This window comes from Neolamprologus brichardi, chromosome 12 (genome assembly GCF_056152115.1).
Source record: "Neolamprologus brichardi isolate AB-2024 chromosome 12, ASM5615211v1, whole genome shotgun sequence".
Classification (NCBI taxonomy): Eukaryota; Metazoa; Chordata; class Actinopteri; order Cichliformes; family Cichlidae; genus Neolamprologus; species Neolamprologus brichardi.
The window spans coordinates 20360427-20378931 of record NC_142115.1 but is presented as its reverse complement, the minus strand read 5'-3'; the positions used below and the strand labels follow the sequence as shown (position 1 = coordinate 20378931).

General features: G+C 38.4%; 1 protein-coding gene across 1 annotated transcript; it reads left to right on the top strand.

Annotated features, from left to right (window-relative positions):
- The first annotated feature begins 34 nt into the window (after positions 1–34).
- On the top strand, positions 35–17295 carry si:ch211-225b11.1 (sodium- and chloride-dependent GABA transporter ine). Its single transcript, XM_006784265.3, has 13 exons — positions 35–534; positions 2823–2957; positions 5675–5888; positions 6208–6340; positions 6448–6582; positions 8864–8967; positions 9440–9564; positions 11428–11540; positions 11994–12134; positions 12226–12325; positions 13058–13158; positions 13236–13403; positions 13860–17295. Exons 1-13 carry the CDS (start codon positions 321–323, stop codon positions 13983–13985), a joined length of 1809 nt encoding a protein of 602 aa, XP_006784328.1. The 5' UTR covers positions 35–320; the 3' UTR covers positions 13986–17295.
- Positions 17296–18505: the final 1210 nt, after the last annotated feature.

Sequence of the window (18505 nt, the reverse complement as noted above, 5' to 3'; positions counted from 1 at the left end):
CTCGTTTGACAGTAGCCAGGTGTTGTGCAAAAGGGTGAAAAGGCAGGCTTACACGAGAAGGAGTGGGCTTTGCCTTTACATGACACCGGTCTGGGTTGTTACATCCGAGGAGGAAACGGATCTGAAATCATTGCTGTCTTGGTAGCGCATATCATCCCCTTTTATCCTAAGACATCTTTGATTCAGACCCTCTAGAAGTTCATTTTTCTCTTGTCTTTACATCACTCCACCAAATCTAGTCAACTTATTTGTTGTGCCAAATTAAAGCGCGAATCATCTTGATTTAATAAAACCCTCTTTACCTTCATCACTAAGCTACAATGGATTTTGGTGTGGAGAACTCACGGGAAACCTCTGATAGCAGGGAATCAGGTACTGCAGATCTCAAAGGCATCACCGAGATAACCGCAGACGCAGAGGCTCAGAGACCCACATGGAGCGGCCGGCTGGAGTTCATCCTGTCCACGGTGGGTTACGCCGTGGGACTCGGTAATGTCTGGAGATTCCCGTACCTGTGCTACAACAGCGGTGGAGGTAAGAGTGCTAAAGACACGGAACACGAAGCAGACCGTAAACATAGCAGCAGCTACTGTTTTTTATTTTTTATTTTATTGACCCTGTGCACGAGAAAATGCTAACTTCCTGGTTTGAGAACGGATGTGGAGTTGTACATTTCCGGTAGTTTTACTTTGCGGTCAATCGCTACTGCAAAGATATACTCCAAAATCATGTCTAAAACTCGAAAACGGAAAGATCGCGTTAAGTTACAAAGAGCAGAAGGTGGGAACACTCACCACTGTTGTGTCATAAAAATTCTAATGATCAATTATGACTTTTAAAGAGTTTAGATCGATCAGTTGTTTACATCACTCAACACAAGCAGAACTGCATTACTGCATGCAGAAGACACATCGTCCACATTCAGAAGCACATCTCTGTATAGTGACTGGTCTTATGATTTAAACAGGCAAATGTTCAGCATTCACACTACAGGTGAAGAATAGTCAAACCAGGTGTTTCCCCCATTATGTCGATATCAGCTACACAAGTACACACCTACACAGCATGTTAACGAACCGTGAAAAAAAGCCACACAAAAAATGAATGATTGGGTTTCTACACATTTGTATTTATGAAGGGTATGTTGTGACTTACCTTAAAAATTACAGCGGTCCCTCGCTAATAACGTGGTTCACCTTTCACCTGGCTGTGAGATTTTTTCGTGCAAGTTTGCATGCTTATTTTTTTACATCACATTGTCCTGCGTCCTGATCGCTGCAGACGATCTCCTCCGTGACGTCTCTCCTGTACAATACAGAATCTCTGCATCGATCGCTAGCAGTGTGACTCTGAAGTGCAGTGCTGTATGTCCACGACACGTTTTGCAACGTCAAAAAATAAAATTGGGTACTTGATTTCACCTATCACTGGTTATTTTTAGAACATAACACCCGCGATAAACGAGGGACAGCTGAGAAATATAACATTTGAATCCATTTTCTCTTTTGCCCTGAGGCGCTGGGGAAAAATATCGACAAGTTGATGAACATTATTTACAGATATATTGGGTAAATGCCCAAGACATCTATAGAAGTGTAAATCGCCGCTTGATTCATTCACTTGCTTAACTTGTTTTGGGCCGTAAACCAGGCGCGAATAGGACACCGGAAACAAAGCTCCCCACAGGAGTTTCCGCACCGGAAGTAGCATATGCTAACGTGCACATAATCAATTAGGCTTCTGCATGGCGGGACTGAAAAAAATCATCAGCACTGTAGTACTTCTGTGAAATAATGTAACTAACCAATATTTAACCGGGGAATTCGCAAAAGTGTGCTCTGGCTGTTTAAAATACAATACCACTGATTCACAGGTTAACTTAGAGTCAAAATGATTGGTTACCTGCACTCCATCATTTATCGTGATTCTTCAGTTATGTAACAGTGACTGTGTAGTCTGTTAAACAGTAGATTAACATTGAAGTGGTCAGCAAGGGTTATTTAGTTATTTACTGATTTGTTTTTTATGGATTTTTTTTATTTGCTTCAAAAAACTGTTAATATAAAATTGAATGAGAAAATGCAAAAACAATAAAAAGGGTTTAACTCTTAGTGACTTTAATATTTCATACATACTTCAATAAATAAGTAGAAATGGGCACAAACATAAAAGAAACACATTTTCTGTATATTTCAGATTTACTTTCTACTTTTAGTTATGTTTTCAGTTATGCTTTTTTTTCATCATTATTTCGTCAATAATGCTCAGATACACTTTGTTCAAACTTTTACACCCGCAATTACAGCTCCTGCTATTTTTCCTCATGCACATATTTGAAAAGTGGCACATACATGTGCGTGGGTTCCTTAAGCACAGTGACAGAAACGTTTAAATCTGGGGCTGAATTGCTCTGGTATAAAATATCACAATCATTTATCATAATAATAAAATATCTGACACCAGCAATTAGGAAATAGAAACTGAGCATCAGCTGTATGCTTTTTGATAATCATCACAAAAAAATTATACAAGCAAATTCTGCCTCTAGTGGAAATTTTACTCTGTTGCATAAAAGACTCAGCAAAACAAGCAAGCAAAGGAACAAACAAACACTTACTTCCAAACAGCATGGAAGCTGTCTAGATTTTGTTAAAGAGGATATTCAGCAGAGGATATTCAGCAGTTATTTACTTGACCACTATAAAACAATCAATGTGAGCTTACAATTGTCATCTGGACATTGGCAGTAGTATTTATTTGGAATTTTCTGCAGCTGGTTTATTCAGAAGAGGTGTAAACCTGTTAAATTTTGTTTTCTTCAGGTGCCTTCCTGATTCCTTATCTTACCATGGTGTTCGTGTGTGGCATTCCTCTGCTCTTCATGGAGTTTACTGTTGGGCAGTATACTCGTTTAGGGCCTGTGCATGCTTTCGCCAAAATCTGTCCCTTGTTGAAAGGTAAGTTACTATCCAGGACTTATTTATTTTTGTTGTTGGACCACCTTTAAAACACGGTTTTTCTTTGTATGCATTTATAATAGATTTCAAAATCCAAAACCAAGAGTCCAACTCATATATTTGCAGAAAAATGTTTAATTATTAGCCAAAAGCACCAGAAACTCCAGCTGATCAATACAGTGTCTAAACAGTGAGTTCTAAAATGGACTGCCCTACCAACCCAGATAACTGTAGAAGAGGTCAGACAAGCTTGATGTATTTAAAATTTGTAACACAATGAAAACACAAGATTATATCTGTGTTTATTTCAAAGATAATTGCTGTCAACATTAAAACATAGCATATGAATCAGACGACACACAGAAATGGAAAAAAGAAAAGTCTATAGCCAAGGATGAGTTAAAGCTGCAAAGGGTTAAGAAACACAAAAAGCAACACACTTTATAATGACAACCAAGCACAAAGTGCAGTCAACCCATGTATGAGAGTGAGATGGTTTGAAATCTTGCCACAACCTGACAGAAGCAAGTTTTTTTTTAAAAAAACTTGACAATCATGAAAACGGGAATAATTTATGTAAAACATGACAAACCTCATGTGTGGATTTTCTGCTTTCCTAAGAGCCATGAAGCCCACATTACCATTCAGTGTAAAGTAAAAAAAGGATCTCATATAAATATTTAAATTATTTATCCATTATAGCCATGGTGAAGGCATGCAGGTGTCTTAATGCTTTGGTTTGAATAAATCCTGCTTTATTTTCTTTCATATTTTTTCATGTTGATGGATGAGAACTTGTTTAGTCAAAAGTACATGTGACTGCATGTATTTTAACTTTGTGAGGTATGATTGAACCTTTCAAACCATCAAGTTGACGTCAGTAAAATCCGCGATAATTAAGTCAATCACGAGCGACTGAAGATGTTCTCTCTGAGTCTGCATTAGTTCATTAAAAAGGCCAATCAAGTGGATCAGTATATTCCTTAAAGTTCGATTGTTGTTAAAAAAAATATAGAAGCTGAGACAAACCACAGTTTTACATCTCCAGAAAATGAAAAGTGTGGACTCTGAGAGGACCAACAGTCTGTCTAAATCAAACAAGAGATCAGCCATCAACAATCTCTACTTGTGGGTGTGAAATGACAATGCTTTCTGTGTTGTTCTAACTTGAGGATTTTTCTCCATAGTTTTCTTATCTCCTTAAGGACAGAGATTATCTACCCGGTCAAAACGTTTGGGTCCTTCACTTGATTTATCGCTCATTTCTTCCTGGTTAATGCTCTGTGCTAAGCAGGGGCCCAAAGCAGGTAGTCTTTTTTTGTATATTCTTCTGAATGACTCACCTGTGCAATTTGAGTGCAGTTTACTGTCATGTACCTGTGATCCATGATGCAGCTGCCCACAAATATCACAAATATAGCAAATAAACCCATGTCTGGTTTATCCACTAATCCTTAATCCTAGCAATACTTTAATTACTCTGCCTTGCTTTTCTTTAGTTGAACTGTTTCAGATTTTTTGGCAGTGTGAAATAATATAATATGAAATAATATTTAGTGTGAAAGAGGCAAACAGGTGATAACAAAAGGAAGTAGAGCTTACTTACTAAGCAGTGGTTCGCACTGATCCTGGAGATTAGAGGGTTTTCCTTTGCTTAGAGCTGTTATTCAGCTGCCTGCCCCTCCACATTTTACTACATGGACACATGTATATTTTACAGACATGGATCTGTGGCGCGTGGCATTCCAGCCTTTCGACAATGAGCAGCAGCTGTGCAGAGGTGGCAGAAATACGGGCTTTCTTTACTTAAGTAGAAGTACAGACACAAATGTTAAAAAATACTCCAGTGAATGTTTAATCTTACATAAACAGCAGAAATTCATGAAAAGTCCAAAATCAACTGGCAGACATAAAAAGTGCAAAAGTTGAAAACCTCAAGGTGCAAAACTGTGTCTCTTAATCCTCAGTACCTCTGCTTAGATGACCAACAGTCTCTATTTAGGAAACAGACTAGAAAATGAAGAAAAGCAACTGTACAAATTACAGACTTTTAGCTGTCATTTAAATGACTTTCCCAAAGCACACAAATAAGTGTATTCTGAAAGATGGCAGCATAGTCTTCTAACCATTGATCTCGACACATAAAACGGTCTGACTCAGCAAATGAACAGATTTTTTTGTTGTATTTAAAAGGGCTGATATTTCAGCTAATTAATGACCCTGTATACCTGTTCCGGATGGGAGCTCTTTAACCGAGACATTGTTCTGAATTCCCTGAGGAGGAGGCTGAAACTTGCATTTGGTATTTACACATATACTTGCCCCAGTCTGAAACCTGACACGCAGCTCAGAACCACAGGTGTTAAAAGACTGAATAATTTACATCTGCTGAATGGCTTTGATCTCACCTCACTCAGTAGTCTTTTATATTCACCTGCTGAACAACACGGCGTAATTTCTACTCAAAGGCCCCAGGAATTTGCCATATCTGTGGCTGTGTATTGGGGAAACTGGGCAGAGGTTATTAATGATACTGGCTCTTCTCTGGTTGTTCTACAAAAGATATATGCCATTGTTATCAGGTCCAAGTATTTGGCACTCAGTAATGCTTTGGGTATGAGAATAAAGCAAAGCATACAGCTTCTTTCCCACAGTTGGCACGACTCCTGTAGAGCTGTCTCTCACTACTCTCTTTATCCCCATGTGTCACTCTGCAGGTGTTGGTCTGGCCACAGTTGTTATCTCCTTCGTTTTCTGCACGTATTATAATGTGCTCATGAGCTGGGCACTTTACTATTTATTCAACTCCTTCGGAATGGAGACTCTGCCTTGGAAGTCCTGCAACAACACCTGGAATGCTGTTGGAAACTGTTCGAGTGGCTTTCCTGGCAACGATACCCACCTGCAGTCTGCTAGCCAACAGTTCTTTGAGTGAGAAGACGTCACTTCCTTGCAGCTCACTCTGTATGGCACTATTGTGCTGTATAAGTAGTGCTCACTCAAATCATGTTGTGTTCTTCTTCTTAAAGTTACTGAAAACCGTCATTAGTCATTAGCAAAGTGTCTTTGACCAAATTTAAAGCAGTTTTTGTTGTTTAACTCAAAATGTTTTGTAGTTTTTTCTTCTCTCTGTGAGTGCATTGTACTGCATGCTGGTCAAGCTTTACTAACATGTTCTAATCACAGTTATCTCAAATTTTCTGGGTATTTGAAGATACTTTAGTCACATGTTTTTCTTTCTTTTTCACAGTAACAGACTTCTGGAAAAGACTCGCGGTATTGAAGAATTAGGTGGTCTTCGCTGGGAACTCTTTGGGTGTCTTGTCTTTGCTTGGGTTATTGTGTACTTATGTATATTTAAAGGAGTCAAATCCACAGGAAAGGTGAGAAAAATGACTTTTGCTGTGTCATGGTGATTTTGATGAAGGTTTTTTTAGGGGGATTTCAAGTTGACATTCACCATTTGTTTTTTTTGCCATTTTTTCTATAGGTAGTATATTTCACTGCTGTGTTTCCATACTTCATCCTGTTTGCCCTGCTCATCAACAATGTGCAGCTTCCTGGAGCCAAGAATGGCATCCTCTATTTTGTGACACCGGTGTGGAGCAAACTGTTTGAAGTGAAGGTGAGACTACTTATCTCTGGGATGTTGGTTAAACATCTGTACCAAAACCCAATTTGTACTAGTTTGTACTGGTCTGCGTACAAAAACAAATCAGGCCACCTTTTTCTTTCTTTGAAGCTTGAAATGTCCCTTTTGAAAGAGTAGGCTTTTAACTTGTGTCTGTTGAAGGGTCAATCTTAAAGCATGCCAGACCTGACCTGAAAAGGTTATTTCAGCCAGGGACTCTTTAAACGTTGAGATTGTTGAGATTGTTCCTTGGCCATGTGAAAAGAAAAGCATGTAGAAACTAGAGATGGCACGATACCACTTTTTTATGTCCGATACCGATATCATAAATTTGGATATCGGCCGATACCGATATGAATCCGATATAGTGTGTTTTTCAATCAATAAAACGTTTTTTTTAATATCTTGCTGCATTTTGTATAAGTTCATACTCAAGTTTAAAAACAAACAAACACTAAAGCTATTCTGTTATACCTGTATGCAAAAAAATACACTGCACCCAAAATATTTCATAGTTCAGCAAAACTGATCAATCTAATAAACTTAAACCTACTCCATCCTTCCTATTCTGGTATTTTAAAGAGTAAGCAACCTAACTAATAGGGTTGCAAACTCCCAGCAAAAAAATAAAATAAAATAGGGGACCACCCTCCACCTCATGATGCTTAATCGACGTAATCAACTTTAATTTGATGCAGGGTGAAAAAAAGCACAGAAATCAATTTTTTTTCAAGAATAATTAAATAAATTCAACATCTTTCTTCAACAGAACTGCAGACTGCACAGATGGTACCTTCCCAAAGGAAAAAGTACTATAGCTTACTAGGGTATATTAGACTTAACAGTTACTATATAAAGTAATGGACTTCTATACATTTTACATCAGATTAAAACTTGGGTGTAAGATTCAGATAATTATTTATTAAAAGCTAGACATTTTAAATGAGAATAATTCAGATAATTATTTATTAAAATCTAGACATTTTAAATGAGAATAAGAAAGAAAAGTATGTCTTTGTGCCCCCTTTTCCCTGTTCATGCCCTATCGGCCCCCCAGGCTAAACTTTGCTAGATCCGCCCCTGCACAGTTACCAGCTGTCAGCTACATAGAAAAGGATCCTGGTCTAGAAAGTAATATTAAATAAATTCTAACAACAGATTATCAAACTTAAACGTGCTGCTGTTGTTCTGCGGTTGTGCAGCGTTTAAAGCGTGGAAGTACTGACCTTATTTTGAATTTGATTCCATAAAAAGTGACAAAAACACTAGTGTCCGTTGTGCGTGGAAAGAAAACTTCTTTTTACAGCGAAAAAACCCCCCTAAACAAGCACCAAGTGCGCTACCACGTAATGGGAAATTCACAGAGAAATTGCAGTTTCTTCCACTGACCGCTGCGGCACACCTGCACCAGGGCAAACCTCCGCCTACCTCACTCCTGCTTTACAGGTGAAAATAGAGCAACAGGACTGCTAGTCTTTGACTTTATTTATTTTCTGCTGTGTTTTACTTGCATCTATTTGAAAGAGTGAGTGTAAACACAAAAAAATATTTTATTTTATGTTCTGGAATGTGCAGAAAATAAGTTTAAATGTTAAACAAATTTCTTCCAGTAAGAGAATGTTGCATATAATAAAATTTTTGCTTGATGCATAAAGTTAAAAGATTAAAACAAATAAAACAAGTTTTAAAAAGAGACTTTTCCATTTGATTACATTTTGTATGATGGATTATGCAGAAAAAGTAGAATTGGGAGAGAGAGAGAAAGAAACAAATCTTGGCAGAAAATCAGTGAGGATAGGAAGACCATGACAAATACCTCTTCTTATCTTTCTTTTGGCTGGGTCCTTTAAGGATCATCTGCCTCTATCTCACCTTATCTGTAGTATCTCCCTCTGTCACACCAATCCTCTGCATGTCCTCCTTCACTACGTCCATCATACAGACAATCAGGGGCCCTGCTGCCAGCGTCCCAGTGCAGGACACCACAGACCACTACAACAGGTCACATGTTAATGGGTGTTATGGTTAGTTTCATTGTTTGTAATTAGTTATTAGCAACAATAGCTCCTAAACTGCAGGCAGTGTACAAAGATGTTTGACATGACTTTGTCCACTGAAAATCACAACGTATAGATTTCTCATCTGATTTCACTCAAGACTGTTCACCTCTGCAGGAAGATGCTTATAAAGAAAATACATTTCCATGGCCTTCAAATCCAAATCAAATGAAACTATACTCGTATCAATCTTCAGCTCTCCTCTGTCTATATCACAGGTTTGGCTTAATGCAGCTGCCCAGGTGTTTAACTCACTTGGAATAGCATTTGGCTCGATGATTTCAATGGCAAGTTACAACAAGTTCAACAACAACATTCTCAGGTAAGCGTTCATAACACTGTCTAAAAAAAGCTCAAACAGAGTGGAAAAAGCAGTCATTTTGTAATAAGATTGACACAAAATGCTGAAAAAGAACAGTGTGGGTTCACTTGACTTCAATACACAGTAAATTAAAAGATGCTATATCACCCTCTTTCTTGTAGTTAATACAGACACAGCATGTTACTGTAAACCTCAGTTTCCTTGATGAACAGCAGTGGTCTCGGTTGCCTGTGATTTGAGGGCATGTGGTTATATAGCAGTTTTGCTCACAGCAGGTGGGGAACAAAGTTAAATTATTTATGGAACAAATTGTATTTTCCTTCAAAATTTGCTTTGCTGTTAAAGATCCTGGGGTGCTAATGCCGCGTGTGCACCACTGAAGGCCTCAGACATTTCTGATAAAGTGCGAGCTTGACAATGACACGACAGCAATAAACTACATTTCACAGACATTGTCCTTTTTCTTTCCCAGGGATGCATTGATTGTATCAGTGGCCAACTCTTTCACTAGTATCCTGGCTGGCTTCGTGATCTTCTCAGCTGTCGGTTACATGTCTCATATACATAACCTCCCAGTGGACAACATAGCTACAGATGGTGAGTCCCTGAAAACAACATCAGACTTGTAGTTTTGTTTTATCTTGAGGACTTTAAAAAGAAGAGACATTCTTGATAGATCATCATAGTTCAAGACTGGAGACAGATCCCAGGCTTGTTTTAAGAGCTGATGTTTGTTTTCCTTGTCCTTGGAACATGTCTCTTCTTTCCATGGAAAATAAAGGCATATTTCAGGATGTGCACATCTGGATGCAGTTTCCTAAAGTGGCTCCCGACTAATTATATAAGGAAAATTCACTGTATTCACTATAAGGAGTACTATTCATCAACTGCATGTACAAACAATTGTGTGTCTGTTGCTGTTAAGTAGAGTAATCTCAACCACACCTAACTGCACTGTGGCAAATTCAGTTTTCATACTATAGTCGAAACTGCAAGACTTTCTCAGCTTAATGAACAGTACTAAATCTTTCAAGTGCCCTTTTTGAGTACATAACTTGTGTATACATGCCTGTGTGAGAGAGTGTAGTTTAAATTAGTTAAGTGTTGTTAAGTGTTTAAGCAACATTTAAGCATGAGCATCAGCAGTCAAGCAGTGAGTTATTAAAGACAGAGATTGCGTGTGTTCAGATAAAATCCTCTGATCTCAATGTCAAATTGTTCCTGTCAGCTGTCATCAGATGTTGAGGTCTGATTCACTTTGAAAAATCACTTTGCTCTTAATTGGTTGAACTTTCTTCAAAAATTGTAATTTAATTGTAAAAGTGCCCCTTAGACAAGAATGCTTGATTGCAGTTTGTGCTGGTTAGATACACTATATTACCAAAAGTATTCACTCACCCATCCAAATCATTGAATTCCAATAACTTCCGAGCACCTAGGCATTCAGACTGCTTTTACAAACACGACTGAAAGAATGGGTCGCTAACTTTCCATCGCTACAGAACTACGGGGCCATGAAATGAGTTTTTTCTATGTAAGGGCTTTCTATCTAACACACATACACATTCATAGAGCAACATGGGGTTAGTATCTTTGGCATGCAAACTGGAGCAGATGGAGATCGAACCACCAATCTTCTGGTCAGTAGGTGACTTGTGCTACCTCCTGAGCTTTAGCCCACGTGGTGTAAAGCACAGCACCACTCGACTCTAGAGTAGTGGAGACATGTTCGCTTGAGTCATAAATCACACTTTTGCGTTTCTGATGGACGAGTCTGGGTTCGATGGTTGCCAGGACAACGATACTTGACTGAATGCATTGTGCCAAGTGTAAAGGTTAGTGGATTGCGGTGTGGGGATGTTTTTCAGGAGTTGGACTCACTCCTTGGGTTGGGTTATCTTTGTCAAATGTTTAAACGTATTGGATGGTCTGAAACATTCAAGTGTTGCAAATAAGTGACATATTAAGAATCAGAGAGGGGGCGAATATTTTTTCACTGTACACTAGTTTTGTTCTCTCATCCTCCCGAGTCTCCAACTACAGTCTTGCAGTGTGCTTCTTTAAGCTGCCACTAATTTCTATGTGCAGGCGAAATATTATTGTCTAGCTATATGATTCCAAGGAGTTCAGGAGCTCATGTCATGAACGAAGGACCTTGTTGTGCTTTGTTACACTTTAGCTAGGGTTATCTTAAAAATGTCTGAGCCCTTTACTTCACTATAAACTGAGCTAAGCTAAATATTTATCTCATAACTCTTGCCAAGCAAAGAAATATGTGCATGTCACTGAATGGATCCCAGTTTATATTTTAACAGAACTCAAAATATGCTCCAAATAACACACATTTAAAGTACAGCTCAGTACAGCACAGCCAACTTAAGCTGGAATAGCAACGGATATCCTGCATTTGTATATGTCTGCATTGTAAAATAGCAACAAGTCCTCTGTGTTATATTTCAGGTGCTGGTTTGGTGTTTGTTGTGTACCCTGAAGTTCTTTCAACCATGCCAGTCTTTCAGCTATGGGCCCCACTTTTCTTTATCATGCTGTTGTGTCTGGGCGTGGACAGTCAGGTAAACATCTAAACATCTGCAGCGCTGTACATTTAATTTTTTACATCAAACTTTAGCTTTTGCACTTTTGAATTTAAAGGAAACATTTGCACACTTGTATCAAAAGAGGTCTCTTACCCTCATTTTGGTTTGCCTTTACTGTTTGGATATTTTATTACCATACTACTTTTGCTTTAATATAAAAGGCTTGAATGTAAATATACAAGTGTTAAGAGAGACAGAGCAGGCTGAGAAGCCTGGAGAATGCTCGTCTGTCTGAGTTGAGCTGGTAGGCTGAGTGCTAGAGAACTGAGGGCTGAGTCTTGCCATATCTGCCACTCACAACACAGACAGTAAGACAGACAGGCTAAACAAGGAGAAACATGTACGACATCTGAATGACTGTGATTATGATTTAAAACTCCAAGGTCTGCAGATAACCATTAAGTTTGTATTAAATCTTTTGTTCTGCAGTTTGGCACAGTTGAGGTAGCTGTGACATACATAAAGGATGAATTTGGAGTCAAAGTTCTGCCTTTCCTGAAGAGAGAAGAGCTGCTGGTCCTGGCTGTGTGCTTTGTTTGCTTTGCACTGGGGATTCCTCACATTACCAAGGTGCAGTATGTAAGACTCTTCTCAGGGAAACACAATTGTCGATGTGGTAAGAGTCACTGTTTTGTCATGTAGGTCTGTCTTTTACTTACAGGGAGGTATCTACGTGTTTCAGCTGATGGACCACTACACTGCTGTGGTTTCTCTTGTGCTCCTGGCTTTCTTTGAGGTTGTTGCCATCTGTTGGATCTTTGGTAAAATTCACATGAAGTTCACTTTTTTGTTTATGTTTAAAAAATAAACAAAAAATAAACAACACAATGTAACTCCAAGTCAATCACACTTCTGTGAAATCAAACTGTCCACTTAGGAAGCAACACTGACTGACAATCAATTTCACATGCTGTTGTGCAAATGGAATAGAAATTATAGGCAATTAGCCTAAGACATTCCCAATAAAGGAGTGGTTCTGCAGGTGGTGACCACTTCTCAGTACCTATGCTTTCTGGCTGATGTTTTGGTCACTTTTGAATGCTGGCGGCGATTTCACTCTAGTAGTAGCATGAGGCGGAGTCTACAACCCACACAATTGGCTCAGGTAGTGCAGCTCATCCAGGATGGCACATCAATGCGAGCTTTGGCAAGAAGGTTTGCTCTGTCTGTCAGCATAGTGTCCAGAGCATGGAGGTGCTACCAGGATACAGGCCAGTACATCAGGAGACATGGAGGAGGCCATACCCACATAGCAAGCAGGTCTGGCCCAGATCTGGCAACAAGCCGGCACTGCTGGTTGACTTCTGGCATGATAAGATGTATGTCATCCAGATATGGGCTGGGCTTGGCATAGATGGCACTGTCTATGTGATGGCATGCCATATTTGGCTCGATTGTGCTTGCTGTGTGGGTTGTTTTTAGTATTTTTGTGGACACCTACCAAAACGCTTTGCAAGAAGGGGTTAAATAATGAAACTCTTTCTTTTTCTCAGGTATCCCACGTATCTCCTTAATGATCAGGAGGATGCTAGGAAAAAGTCCAAATATCTACTTCCGAGTCTGCTGGCTGCTGCTCTGCCCCATGTTGGTGCTGGTGAGTCCTGTTTAAATAATGCACCTAAAACCACCAGTAAAGTAGTTTATAAGACTGTTCTTCATTTCTCTATATAGTGCATACTGGTTTCCAGCATTATTCAGTACACTCCTCCTCACTATGGGAAGTACGAGTACCCAGTGTGGGCTGAATGGGTGGGCTGGGGCGTTTCTTTGGTCTCTATAGTATGGATCCCATTTGGTGCAATACAAGAGATCTATAACAATAAAGGATCCCTTCTTCAGGTAAGCATATATGATTGTACAGACTTTGACTTATTTATTCGATATGTTTACTTTTTTTATTCTAGCATGTTAATTAGCAAAATGTAAACCTAATCCAGTGGCATTGCTTTGTCCCTGAATGTGACAGAAACTTATGTATTATCAAAGATTTGTTTTTTAAAATGTTTGTTCAAATGTTGACCTGCTGATGGATCAGAACATCACCAGCCAGTCTGCCTAATCTTCTGGGAACTAGTGTCACATTTTCACAGTAGTGCGGTAAAATGTTTGTGAACAAACACGGCCATTGACTTTTGAATCATGCTGATAAAAAGGGCAGTGTTCGGTGATGGGTTAGTGGCTCCAGTTACAGTCAGATATTACGGATAGTCCTTTTGCTGATTATTTATTTAAATCTTGCTTGAACATTATTTTCAAACTGATGATTGCTTAAACCTTACCTTCTTTAATCCCCAGAGACTGAAAACAGCTATGACTCCGACAATAGACCTGAATGTTATGGCTCACCTGCCGGAAAAACAAAACCGTGACAACCTGGCGTCTGAAAAATTACTCAGTTCGGTGCCACCTCTGACACAGTGACCACATACAAGGCCTGGAGTAAGCAGACTTTGGGCCATTTCTATCATAATCCCAGTTACATCCAAAGAGCTGTTGTTATCTCAAACTCTGCATTTATACTTTAACAACTCAAGCCACTTAACCTGTAGGCGACTTCAAAACCATACAGTAACTCACCCATTGCACCTTTTACAAAGAATGCAACTAAAATCTGTGCCTTTGTTCACCAAATGAATTTTAAAATTATTTTATTTTGGGTAGGAGTGGCTGAGGAGCGAGTAATTGTTTAAAACGATTGGTTCATTATGCTGTAAGGTTCATTGTATACATCAGTGAGTCTGTGGGGTTAAAGAGTGTATAATGGATCTATCGTAGACGCAGTCACAAGCCTTTTAGGTCACTACATTTATGAGTTGAATACGTAATACTTAATTTTAAATCAACAAAAGAAATGGGTTTGAAAAGGCTTGGTCCAATGAGCAGGAAGCAGACATTCCTTCTATTGACAGAAGACAAATATGAAAGCAGAAAAATACAGGTTCTATAGATGTGTGACAGATGTGATCTGGTCAGCGGGTTAGCAGGTTACACCTGAACATCCTATAGTCTGCAGGGCAAATTTGACCCCTTGGTTCTCCCTGTCGAGCCTGTGAGAGTTTAAGGAGAATTTAGGATTCAAAGGTGAAAAAGTATAAATCATGCAGTTTGTCCCATTTCATCCAACAAACAGAGAATGGCTTACAGTTTTTTCTTTTACAAAATTTGTTAATTTTATTTTGAAAGGAATATTCTTTAAAAAATTCTATTTGATGCAAAATATAGTTGTTGTTTTTTTTTAACGAGACCTGGATTTGTAAATATTTACTGAAGTCAGAGGTAAAGCTGCATGCTTTGCTTGATGAGAGCATATTGCTGTGTTTAAGGTTTACAAAGCAATTGCAAATACAAGCACATGACTGATGCAGAGCAGGAACGGGCAGAGAAATAAGATTAACTTGACACAAAAGACACTGAAGGACAAAAAAGGGTGCTAACAAAATACCTGAAAGTCACAGTAACTAAATTGAACTGGCAGCACTGCACTGAATGAAAGGGACTATGACAGTGGCACATGGAGTAATGGCGGTAACTCCATGCTTGGATAGGCTGGAGCTGAGGTGGTATTTTGCACCAACATATTTTGGTGAGCACTGACTTACACAACACCAAGAGATGTTAAAAAATTAACCATGTTATTGATATTTTAACTCAAATAGTTAACTTCATCAAGGCAAGAGTACTGAATCACTGACAGTTTGTTGCACTATTGGAGGAAGGGTGACATAGGCTACCACAGCTGTCAGTTTTATGAAGAAAGGCGAGGGCGTTCCAGAGCTCTCAGATGCAGGTCTTGCATTTGGCATTGAAGAGGCAGTCCTTCACATTTAAATTCAAACAATTGCGGTGAAAAAGCAGCAGAAAATGCACATGCAGAGGAATTCACAGCACTGAAGAGGCCAGTCACAACAGCTGTGCTGATGTGAAGTCTAGTCACATTTCCAGCGAGGCACACGTAAAGTTATGGTCTTAGGGTTTCAGAGGGGTTTGTAGACAGAAGTCTAACTCAACTATCAGCCACTGACCCTGACTTTAATGCACTTGACAAGACCAAAACAGACTAGATTAATCTTACTGATCAAGAAAAAAAGAAGATGAAGTAATTAAACTACAACCAAAGTAGAAATATCACTCTGAAGTGGACATTTTGCAGAAACGTGCCATTTTTTGCAGTTATTTTGTGTGGCCATCCAGTCCCACTCCTGTAGCCCCTTGAAATGTATTGCCTATCTCTGCTATAAAGGATAAGCTGGTCTAACCATGAGAGGAAGGTTTGATTATATTTTTAACCAAACTGAAGCTGGCAACCCACAAGAGTTTAGACGTTATAAGTGGGGCCTTTGAGCTAGTGCTATAACCAGAATCTAGGTAACAAGTCTATATTAACTTTAGTGGGGAAGGACTTATTTGGTAACTCAAGTTGGTTGTGTTTTGCCCCCAAAACCGCTGATAATTTATGACTTTTATTTCTATTTTTTTCTTGAAGGATAAGCCAGACATTTCCGTTTACTAGAAATGTATCTTTAAGCTTTATCTCTAAGATTGCACTGTAGTGGAAAGTACAGTTTTTAATGTTTGATCCAGGGTCTCTAGAGCACAGTCTAAATGTAACAGATTAACATGGTTCAGTGCTGGAACTTTAAGCCTTGATTTAACTCTGTGAGGTCTCAGTCTTATGTCCAGTCCTGTGTTCTGGAGACTTTCTGTGCTAAAAATATTTTGGTTTGTCAGTTATAATGTTCACTTTTTGGTCCCGATTGACAGAACTTGGGAGGACAATTTTAAAAAATGAAATAAATAAATAAATAACAACAACACTGATAATGACTGTGACATCACAGGGTTCATTTTTTGTCTTGTTTTGTCAGTAGAAAAAAATAAATTACATATTTTTGGTAAGTAAATCACACATCAATATTGCACTGATGCCATCATATGAGATTGGCTAAAAGCTTGTGCACTACAGTACAGGCCTGAATGTCTGATTTCTTGGTAGTTATTCAAAGAGTGCCTTTTTAGACAAAATCTATAATGATGACATGATAAACTGAAATTAAACGAATACAAAGAAGGTGATAAGACGTTTATCAGTAGTTTTATACATTTTACACCCCGTCTTAAGTCATTTTCTGTGCCTTCCATGATTTTTATTTGATTTGATTTACATGGAGTACATATTTATTCTCAAACCAAAATGTTTAACGAAAAAGTTTTTATAAAGCATTGCATTGTTTCACTTTAAATTCTGTCAGCTGTTAATTGTGCAAGAATAATTTAGGACATGATTTACAACACAAGAGGTCAATGTTTACAGTTTTTATTAATTGGAATTTTAATATGACCTGTATAAAAAATTGCAAATCTCTTTTAATGTAATAACTTAAAAATATCGATAATAATTCATAATTTTGTTCAGAAATGTTTTAAGTCTTGCTTATATTTGATGGGCAGCCATGTGCTGTGATGTGCTGAATATATCAGGTTTCATTCTTATTAATTAATTACTTTTTTTTTTTTTATCCCTCTTTAAAAAAATCATATGTACTATGTTGTGATTTTGGGGTGCTGTCTGTGTAAAAAGCTGAAGTGTGCAAACGTTTATCTGAATTACAGTTTTTCTCCATTGTTTTGGCTCATTTCTTGAAACAGAAATTACATTCTCAAAATAACATGGACAAACCTCCAAACCTCTTGGCAAATGTTCACAACAGAATGGCATTTCTCATTCATTTTATCAAATGGCAAATGCTTTAGTACATGTCTCAATTGTCTCAGTGCATCTTTGCAAATGATTAAGTACAAGTAGCCTACAGTTATACAGTTAGCCCACATTTAGCACATTTTCCAAATGAATAGATCTTGTAGATCTAAACTGATTAGTTGATTCTCAGTCTAATGATCATTCCCTCCAAAACATGTCAGCATGATTTCATTGTATAAATACTCGCATGCACAACCGTCTGTTCAATCGTCAAAATTGGTCAAGAACATAATACCATGAATACCATATATGAATTTCTTTGAATATTTGATAAACTGATGACAGTCATTGACAGTCAGGTGAAACTAGGTGTCACACACACGTGTGTTCCATGATTGTGTGCTGCCAAACACAGATATATAGAGCTTGACCAGAGCCAGTCCGATCTCTGAACATGGATAGACAAGGCCAAGCAAACGGACAAGGGGAAGTTCTTCCTCAAGGAAGAGAAGGACGAAGAAGAAGAAGAGGAGGACTGAGAATGCGTGGTGGAGGAATAGGGGGAAGAGGAGGCCGAGGAGCACGAAGACACTGTGCTGTCCCGAATGAAATTCGGGCCACAATTATAGACCATGTCATAAACCATGGCCTCACAATGGCAGAGGCAGGTCGTCGAGTGCAGCCTAAGGTGCCTCGCTCTACAGTCTCCTCCATTATCCAAACCTTTCACAGGGAAAACAGGTATGTACTCTATGTAATCTATAATGGAATTATATGTTGTATAGGACAGGGCACTGTGTGTGAGGCAAAAAATGTATAACTTACTGTAGAGATTTTGTGTGCACCTGCCTACAGTAGTAGGTCTATACTAGCAGGTGGAGAGGACTAGTGGAATGTTTTGATACTAAATATGACAAGAAATATATTGAACAAATTACTGTAAACTATGGAATTACATAATTTATACAGTTTAGAGTAGTATTCCAGTCACTGTGCAGAATGAGTACAGCGACCACTGAATAAGTCCTTGTTTTTTGATTTTGTGTTCATACAATTTACTACTGTAATGTACATTTTCTTTTTACATATGTATGAAACTTTCTTTGCGTGTGAATAAAAAATGGTTATCATTTCCTTGGTAGTGTGAGTGCAATCTGTGATGTCAAACCTTGGAGGCTACTCTTTTCTGTTGTATATTGTTGGTCCTCTGCCATTGTGACAAAACATCTAAACATTTTGTATG